The sequence below is a fragment of the Odocoileus virginianus genome, chromosome 4, assembly GCF_023699985.2.
Source record: "Odocoileus virginianus isolate 20LAN1187 ecotype Illinois chromosome 4, Ovbor_1.2, whole genome shotgun sequence".
NCBI classification, from domain to species: Eukaryota; Metazoa; Chordata; class Mammalia; order Artiodactyla; family Cervidae; genus Odocoileus; species Odocoileus virginianus.
Window position 1 is genome coordinate 81902576 of NC_069677.1, and position 9397 is coordinate 81911972.

Sequence of the window (9397 nt, forward strand, 5' to 3'; positions counted from 1 at the left end):
CTTTCCATCAATCCTACCCTTCCCTTCTTGCTTCTTCCGCATCAACAGCCCCTTGGAAGCCCTGAGGTACACACATCTGAGCTTCACCCCCTGGTCCTTACCTGGCCCCGTGGGATAAAGCCCTATCTCCGCAAAGACCTGGCCTCTACCTGACCTTCCCCTTGCACAACCGGGTCAACGGAAACGCGAAGAGCGGCGGGGGTGGGGGTTGGGGAAAGGGGGGTGGGGAGCTTGGCGGGGTAAGGTCGCCAGGCAGCTGAAGTCGGGACCCTCACTCCGTCCCAACTCAGCGAACCGGAAAGGGGGGCGTGGATGAGAGTTGGATAAGCGGGCACCGGCCATTCGGTGTCGCCAGTGTCGCCAGCCACGTTGAGGCCTTGTGGCGACACTGAAGTTAATTTTCCGGAACCGTTATTTCCGCACGATGCTTCTCGGGGACTGCGACCCTACGTCGTCCCGTCCGCCCCGGGGACACCGGCGCGGAGCGAAGAGCGCGCGAGGCCACGCAGACCACTGTGGGAACACTGTCGCTCTCGGGGCGGAGCCCGACTAATGGGCTACTGCGCAGGCGCGGCCCCGCCCACCGTGACCTGTGACCCTGCTCTCCTCGCGCAGCATGGCGGCACTCAGGGCTCTGGCGGCGTCCAGGCTGTTGGTGACCCCGGGGTTCGCGCCGCGTCCCGGTCTATGGCCGCTGCCCTTCGGGGGACCGGCGCCCTCCTCGCGTTCGGCCCTCCATGCCTCCGCGCCGCGTCCCGGGCCCAGGGTTGCAGTGGTGAGCGGTCGCGGGCACCTGGGGAGATGGGAACCTGGGGCAGTGGGAGCCGAGGGCCGAGGCCCGCCTTCTCACCCAGTCTCTGCCCGCGATCGGCTCCTCTGCATCCACGCCCTCCCTCGGCTCCCCAGCCCTCTCCCGCCCCCGAAATCGGCCTCTCCCCCCGTTGGAGGCGGTCGGCCGCCCTGCTGATCCCTTGACCCTGGTGACCTGCCCTCCATCCCCGCAGGTGCTGTCTGGATGCGGGGTCTACGATGGAACCGAGCTCCACGAGGCCTCATCGTAAGCCCCCGGGCGGCTCACTCTCAGGAGGGCCGGTCCCCCGTTTCCTGAACCGTCTGGAGAAATGTTCCTTCTGGTTAGATAGGCAGCGACCATGGTGGACGTGAAGGAAAACGTTTGAAATCATGCGTGTGAAATACAGGGAGGCACAAAATAAGCATTTTAGCGTCACCTGTGATGTTGTCACCCAGCATTAAACACCCTCTCCCCTCCTGTTTTTCCACACCCCTGTGTTACACACGTTGGAATCACAAGATCCTGTGTTTTGGAGATAGAGCTCTATCCCATGTTTACAGCGTGATTGTGAAGGGTGGTGCAATGACCTTGCTGTAGACAGGTGTCATTGGTGTAGCCTGTCAGTTGTTACCAAGTAGTTTATATTTTGGCTTTTCATTTATTTGAGAAGTTACTGTGAGCAGGACTGAAGAGGCTGTGAGATTCAAAGTTAGTTGGACTGGAGAGTTAGGTGGTGGTTAGGGAACACCCCCCCCCCACCCAAGCCTGGGACCTCACTGGCCCCAGAGGACCCTGAAGCTGGTGTGTCCGCTGAGCCCTCCCATTGGGAGTGGCCAGCGTGTGCTGATGTTGGCTGGACAGGGGGTGAATTTCATGGGTTGAATGTACATGAGGTCCAGGGAGTGGAGACCAGATCCAGTGGTTCCCAGCCCTGTCAGGAGATGGCTGTGATCTCTCTTGGGGTCATGCTCTCATGCCACCTTCTTGCCTGGAAGGAGATAGTGACAGCCCTGCCAGGGATGGACCACACGCCAATGTTTGGACTTGGGCTGGCACCAAGCAGCCCTGGGCAACGCTGCTATCATCAGCAGCCCCCAGGATGCCTGAGTGTCTTCCTGCCTCCCACCCCCATGAGGGGAAGGTTGAGGGGACCAGGAGGACCGGGAGTCCCCCTCAAACCCTCAAGGCCATTGTCAGCTGGCCTGTGGGAGGACGAGTGCCCAGAGGCCGCCTGGGAACCCAGACATCCAGGCTGTGACCGCAGGTGCCTGCCCATCCCCACACCCTGATTTGTAGAAGGAGCTTGGGCACTGGCTGGTCTCCTCAGGCCAGGTCAGTGACAGCGACTCAAATGGAGGGCATTTGGGTTGTTAGCGAGCCAGCTATAACTATTTTCAGAGCAAGGAGTCTTAACCTGGGTGAGGAGTGTGCACCTGTCGGTCAGGTGAAACCCTGTGTTTATAAACCCCTGTGGGCAGGTGAAGTTGGGCTGGGCTCAGGTCAGTCTGGTCTGATTCCCCCCCCATGCAGGATCCTGGTCCACCTGAGCCGCGGGGGGGCCGAAGTCCAGATCTTCGCCCCGGATGTCCCTCAGATGCACGTGATTGACCACATCAAGGGACAGCCTTCCGAGGGCGAGACCAGGTACGAGCCCTCTGCCTCATGCCTCGGTGTGGATGGGGCGGGTTGAGATGCCCTGAGAGCCCGCCCACAGTTGCTTCATCTTAGCTGTGAGCCAAGTCCATGTTCAGGTGGGCATCACAGCCGTGGTCCTGGGCTTGTCCTGGGTCTTGGGGTGTTCTCACTTCCCACGCTACAGGAACAGTGAAGGCGGGTCTCCCTGCGGGTCTCTTATACGTGCCTTCTGACCTAAGGCGTGTGCGTTCCTTTGGCCTTGAACCTCATCCACCCGCCTGGGCCCCAGATATCTGTGAGCAGCTCCCACCAGCATTTCTGTTCTGAGGGTATGCAGCCCTGGTCTCAGATTCCGTCCTGCCTGGGTTGTGGGGTATTGGCCCCTGGAGGCTGTGTTTCCCAGGTGCCCTCAGGCCAGGGTGCAGACAGTGAGGGACGGGGTGGTGGGAAGGAGGCGTGGTGCCCTCTCCTGGGACTGAGGGCCCCCAATCAGGACCCTGGCCCTGGGCTGCCCACAGGGCGGGGAGAAGTTCCCGCTGCGGCTGGTCCCTCAAAGTCCCCTCTTAAGGCTCTGCTCACAGTTCCGTCCCCATCTTTTCTGCTCGCTGAATGCCACCTGGTGGCCCTGCCTGACGCTGGCATCTGAGTGACCGGGTGTGGTGGTTCTGAAGCGCCATTTGACAGGGTCTGGAGACTGAGTGTAGACCCGCGGCGGTCCCTGTCACCGTGTGGCCTGTGAGCTGGGAGGATGGGTCCTCTTGTGTCATGGCAGCTCCACTCCGCCCCCGTCCATGCTGAGGGAGGGAGTCCGCACTGACCCTTTGGGGCCTCTGCTCATCCCCAGGAACGTTCTGACTGAGTCGGCGAGGATTGCACGAGGCAAGATCACCGACCTGGCCAAGCTCACTGCTGTCAGCCACGACGCGGCCATCTTCCCCGGGGGCTTCGGGGCTGCCAAGAACCTGTATGTGTCGCTGCTCGGGCTCTCCTTCTTTCCCCCAGGGCGCTGGGTGGGGACACGATGGTGACAGGAGCAGCTGTGGGGGGACAGTGACGATGTAGTTGCCCCAGGACAGGGGACCCTAGAGGGAGGAGGCTCCCAGACCAGGCCATCAGGTGTGGAGTTGGGGGCCCACTCCCCAGAGCTGTTCCCTGCAGACACCCACCCTCCTGTGGAGCTTACAGTGGGGAAACGGCCCTTCCTTCCCAGTGGGGCCATTTGGAGGATGGTCCTGATGAGGCCGCGCTCCCTGTTCTTTCTGCCCTGTGGGGCACAGGAGGGTAACTGGACCTCGAGCCGGGAGGCCGTCATGACCGCAGCCGTGACGTGTTTTGGCTTTCAGGTCCTCTTTCTGTTCTCCGTTCCTTTAAGTCTCTTCTCCACGTTTCATGGAAGTCCTCTTAGGCTGGCCTCACGGGCCCAGCACATCCCTTCCGCCTTGTGCAGGGCTGCTGCTCCCATGACGCAGGGGCTCGCTGCAGCTGGGGCTGTGCCAGGAGGCCCCAGACAGCTGCGCCCATGGCTCTGGGGCTCCAGCGCAGTGCGTTGTGCCTAACACCACCATTCTCCTCAGCTGAGCCGTTCACTTGTGGTGGTTCTGCTGCAGCACGATTGCCTCCCAGCTGGCGCTTTGTCTGCCCGGGTGCCGTGCCCCCAGGAGCAAGGGCAGAGGTGCTTCCATTCCCTGAGTCCATCCCTGCCCTCGGCCCTTCACCTCCAGGCTCCTCTGCTCGTGGACATCCCCAGAGAGCCCCCTCTCTCCACATTCCCAGCGGTTTCCACAGTCCTTCCCCTGCATTCCTGCCATGCCTTGTGTCCAGTGCCTCTCACAGCCAGCCTTGGGGTGCTCTCCACCGTCTCTCTGCTCCCCACCGTCTCTGTGCTCCCGAGCCTCGTCGCAGGAGGCAGCAGGTCTCGTCTGCGTCGACTGGGCTTGTCCCTCTGGCGGGACCAGGCTTCCGTCTCTGAAGGATGAGCTGGATTCACAGAGCCTGCCCCATCCCTAGACCCTGCCCAGTCTGAGGGCAGCGGCACCAGTGTGTCCTTGTGTGTGTGGCGGGGACGGGGTTGGGGTTGTGTCCCTGGTGTGGCTCATGGCCCGCCTTGGGTGACTTCGCGGTCGTGAGGAAGCATCCTTGTCTGTGAGCTCACAGGCCCCCAGGAAGCTCTCTGTGACCTTTCCAGAAGAAAGGCCAGCTCCTTGCCAGTGGTCTCTGTGGTGCACGTGGGGCAGCAGGCGAGCTCAGTGTGATCTGTTCCCTGTGGACCCCCATTTCTTCCTGCAGGGGACCCCAGCACCCCTCTCCAGCACCGTTGCCAACTCTTATGTTCTGCGAGGTTCACACACTTGTCTTAAAAATCCCATAAGATGGTAGCCTCTTGTTCTGCACTTTGTATTTTTCAGTTAAAGCTGTGACTGTGTGTTAACGGGCAGCCGCACATGCAGATGCCATCATGTAGTGACGTGGGGCTGACGAGACTCCAGGACTCTTCATCACTCGTGGGGTTTAGCTGAAGTGTGTGTGGTCAGAATGTAAAGTCTGACCCGTTTTGAGGCTCTCACACAGCCTGAGAACCTACCAGGGCAGAGGCCTTGACCACGTGAGCCTGGCAGGGGAGCCAGGAGGGGGCTCGTGGCAGAGAGTGCTGTGGCACTGCTGGGTCTGAGCCCACCCGCTGGAGGGGGACTATCTACACCCTCGGTGCTCTTGTTCTGTGAAGAAGACGGGTCTTGTTTGACTTGACCCTCATCTCTGTTAGTGCCGTGCAGGCTCCGTCACAGGTTTCAGGCCAACGGCACGTCCTGCTGCTCCGGGGCTGACCGAGCAGACGGCTGAGCACCCACACGTGTTTGCACACGTGTCATTTCCTTCAGCTGCTGACAAGCTGACGGAGCACTCGGGATCCAGGAGGGGGTGCTCCCCGGGCAGGCGGAGGTGGAGCCCCAAGGTCTGAGGAGCCCTCTTCTCGTGGCAGGAGCACATTTGCCGTGGATGGGGGCACCTGCAAGGTCAACAGAGACGTGGAGCGCGTGCTGAAGGAGTTCCACCAGGCCGGAAAGCCCATTGGGTAGGTGTGGTGGGAGGGCCGTGGTGGAGCCTGCGGTGTGGCCACGCTGGGTCCCCCGGCCAGGCGCTGGGCTTGGAGCTGTGTGCATTTGGAAACTCTCGGCCCTTTCCTCAGTGTAGCTTGGGGTTTTGTGTGAGTTCACAAAGCTTTCCAGCCCTGAGAATTCTGAAGTTGTGTGGTTACATTAATGTTTCTGGGTGACATAACAGGGAGGGGAGAGGGTGAGTCTGCCCTTGTCTAGAAGGTTCCCTGGTCCTGCTCTGGCCCCAGCCTTTGCCAGGCCTCTCCTCGCTCCTGGCTCAGGCAGCCCCTCAGCTAGCTGGCCTGTCCTTCCTGGAGCCACAGCCGCCGTGAGCACCATGCCGGCCCCTGTGACACAGCTGAGCTTCCTTGGGGACTAGATCCTGTGGCGGTCGCACACTGGGCCCACACTCAGGGCACAGCCACTCCTCACTGCCCGGTCCTTGGTCCTCGGTCCTGGTCCCAACAGACCGCGAGGCCGGCTATAACTCACACCAGGAGGCTCTCAGAGACAAGAAATGGCCATGCCATCATCAGACCTGCTCGTCAGGCTGTCCTGTCCACAAGCATCCCCAGGGGGCTCCTCGGTTCTGCTTTACTGAGACAGCGATGCTGGAGCGTGTGTGTCGCGTGCTCCGGGGTCATCCCTGACTGGGGAAGTCCTCCCAGGTGCACAGACGCACCGAAAGCAAAACTTGCCAGGCCTCCGTCACAGCTGCTTACTGCTTTCTCCTGACCAACTGCATAAGGAGGTTGTTAGAGTGCTCAGTCTGGAGGCGGCACAGACGCTGGAGAGGACAGCCTGCCAAGGGTTCAACGTCCAGGACACACATCCTCCTGTGCCAGCGGCCACAGCCCAGGACGGCATGTGCCCAGACAACACCTCGACCCCAGACCCTGGATGCTCCGACTGCCTGCGGGAGGCGGTGCTGAGCAACTGCAGAGCCCAGCTGATCAGCCCTGGCGCCTCGCCGAGGCGGGGCCTGCGCATGCGGACAAGCGCCTCGCGCTCTTCCTCTAACAATTCGACGACACGATGAACAGGACGGGTGCCCAGGAGACCGACCCCCTCCCGGCGGGCGCTCCACTTCCCAGCGGACACTCCTGCTCCATTGAGCGGACGCCTCAGCCGAGCTGCACGGGAGCCGGGGGGAGGGCGTGGGGCGGGGACGTCACCCTGTGCTGGCTGCCAGGTCACTCTGGGCAGCTCTGCTCAGTGCCTCCTACAGCAGCTCGCCTGTTTCTTTCTAAAAGTGGCAGTGTCATTCGACCACGAGCAAAATGCCCTTGTCAGGTCAGGGCCCCTCACATCCTCCTTCCAAGGCGACCGACCGCCCATCACTCCTTGGCCTGCTCGTCAGGAGCACGGACAGTGTCAGGGTCCAGCCAGCTTTGTGCCAGGCCTCTGCGTTCGTCCCCGCACTGCAGGAGCCCCTGGCAGCCTGCGGTGGTGACCACAGCCCAGCGTGCACCTCTGGGCATCGCCCACTGAGTTAGGTGCCTGTGACCTGGTGACATGACAGACCCCCAAGACATTGGTTTCGATGACGCTCACCTGGTCCAGGCAGCAGGGCTTTATCTTGTCCCCAGATGCTGTGGTACCAACTAGTGTGAAGGTAACATTCTTATGACGTTTTATTATAGGGGGTGCACACTTGGGCTTTAAGGTCAGCTTAGGACCAGATGAACAGGTGGAGGAGGTGGGGCGCAGCTCCTTGGGGGCATTTGGGGCCAGGGGAGTGGGACTGGCCAGGCCTGGAGCTGCTGTGGTGGGTGTCACACGTGCTTTCTTGGGGAGCAGGGCACTAGTGCAGCCCTGGCTCCCGTGGGCCTCAGTGTTTGCTGATCCAGGGGCCCAGGGGCTGCCGGTTGGGAGCCCCCCAATAAAGAGCAGGACCTTGGAGCAGGCACCCACGTGGCAGGTGTCCCCATGAACCTGCTGGGTGCCTCTGGGGACAGCCTGTTGTGGGGGGCGGGGGTGGGCTCAGCCCGCTGCCAGGACAGGGCCCTTGCCTCCACTCGACAGGCCAGGGGAAGCTGCTGGTCGGACCGCGTCCCCTAGCCCCTTGCTCTCCCTCCAGAGAAGGTGGTCGGGTTGGAGCCGGTCAGTACCGTTCAGCTTCTCTGTCGTGTGACAAACCGGCTGAAAGCCTCAGTCAGAGACAGTGCTGCCGTGTACAGACTCCCCAGGACACAGGACACTGCGGGCGCCTGGTGCACACGTGGCAGCCGGGGCCTCCGCTGACGGCCCCCCGAGGCTCCCCAGCCTGGCGCCGGTCACCGTCACCGCGGGCAGCCCGGGGTTGCGGCCAGACTGCGCCCTCGGAGCTGGCAGAGCCCACGCATGGGTTCACGCTCCTTTCGGAGGCGTATGTTCCCCAGGGGCCTTGCTGTGCCCCCGGCCGGGCGGCTGCCTGTGGTCCTGAGCTGACCCCTTCTCGTCCCCTTTCAGCTTGTGCTGCATCGCTCCCGTGCTCGCGGCCAAAGTGCTCAGAGGTGTCGAGGTCACTGTGGGCCACGAGCAGGAGGAAGGCGGCAAGTGGCCACACGCCGGGACCGCGGAGGTCATCAAAGCTCTGGGCGCCAAGCACTGTGTCATGGACGTGACCATATCCTTCCAACAGCTGGGGCGGCGTGGGGACTCCCTCCGGCCCCTCGGGGCCGCCCTGGGGCACTGCAGGTGCCCAGGGCACCTGAGTGATGGGTGGGCAGCGAGGCTAATGCCGCCCCTGCCCAGTGGCTTCGTTCCCACATCCCCTCAGTGGTGCCCGCTGAGCTCAGCGCACCCCAGACTCGGGCTCCGTGGGTGGGGCGAAGAGACGGTCTTGGGCTCATTTCAGGGATTGGGGGGTGGCAGCTGTGTGGTGTGGAGATGCCCTGCAGCTGGCCGCCCAATGGCTTCCCATGGGATGCAGGTCAGGAAGCGGCGCTCTGTTCATGGGGTCTCAGCAGCTCGCTGGCTGGTCTCGAGTCTGCTGAAGCAGCGCAGTCAGTGCCGGAAGCCCCTTCCAGGTGCCGTTGCAGCGCAGGAGGGGGAGGCACTTCTGGGGGTGTGGGTTGGCCCTGGACGCCAGACCGTCCTGGTCCTGGCTGCGGGTGTTTTTCCGTAACCTGTGTGCACGAGGCTCACGTGGACCAGAAGAACAAGGTGGTCACGACCCCGGCCTTCATGTGCGACACCGCCCTCCACCACATCCACGACGGCATCGGCGCCATGGTGCAGAAAGTGCTGGAGCTCGCTGGCCGCTGAGGCCTCAGCACAGGCCCGCCCGGCTCCCTGCAAAGCCACCCTCCCGTCGGCCTGGGACCCTGCAGGGGCTGACTCTTTGCTTAAACGTGTAGGCATCGTCTTTGTAAGGAGGCCACTTCTCACACACTCAGGGCCGAGGGGCTGCTGACGTGAGATGGTCCCCCAGCAAGGAGGGAGGAGGCGGCGGGGCCCACCCTCTGAGGAGCGCTGGCTACTTGCTCTGCCGGCTCAGGCTTCAGCTTGAGTCTGCTCTTCAGCACACGCCGCAGGTTGAGGCGACGCCAGGCCGAGGTCGGGCTTGCTTCGGGGCACCTAATGTAGTGTTTGGAAGGAAACGTTCTCGAAGCTCACAGATCTCATAGTTAGGAGACCAAAATACCATCTCATCGGTAATTAAAGATTCTCTCACCTGGAGTAGACGTGTCCTGATTAGAACGACCTGTGGCTTTTCTAGAGCGGCAGGCCCTCAGTTGGGAGGGTAAGCTCGTGTCCAAAACAGACAAGGGTGCCCCGTCCAGGCCTCTTGAGCCCGCACATGAGGGGCGGGCCCACGTGAGCTCCTCACCTTGGGCTCAGGTCTGCTTGTGTCAGGAAGGGAGGGTGGGCCCTGGGGGTCAGGCCCTGAGCA

At 62.3% G+C, this 9397-nt stretch overlaps 1 protein-coding gene across 1 annotated transcript; it reads left to right on the forward strand.

Annotated features, from left to right (window-relative positions):
- The first annotated feature begins 574 nt into the window (after positions 1-574).
- Positions 575-9183, forward strand: GATD3 (glutamine amidotransferase class 1 domain containing 3). The gene is made up of 7 exons (XM_070466858.1): positions 575-775; positions 1005-1057; positions 2324-2437; positions 3273-3392; positions 5406-5498; positions 7972-8127; positions 8640-9183. Exons 1-7 carry the CDS (start codon positions 617-619, stop codon positions 8767-8769), a joined length of 825 nt encoding a protein of 274 aa, XP_070322959.1. The 5' UTR covers positions 575-616; the 3' UTR covers positions 8770-9183.
- Positions 9184-9397: the final 214 nt, after the last annotated feature.

Coding starts and splice junctions, on each gene's coding strand:
- GATD3 (XM_070466858.1), top strand. CDS start 617: ATGGCGGCACTCAGGGCTCTGGCGGCGTCCAGGCTGTTGGTGACCCCG. Junction 5,499..7,971: donor CAGGCCGGAAAGCCCATTGG/GTAGGTGTGGTG, acceptor GTCCCCTTTCAG/CTTGTGCTGCATCGCTCCCG. Junction 8,128..8,639: donor CACTGTGTCATGGACGTGAC/CATATCCTTCCA, acceptor AACCTGTGTGCA/CGAGGCTCACGTGGACCAGA.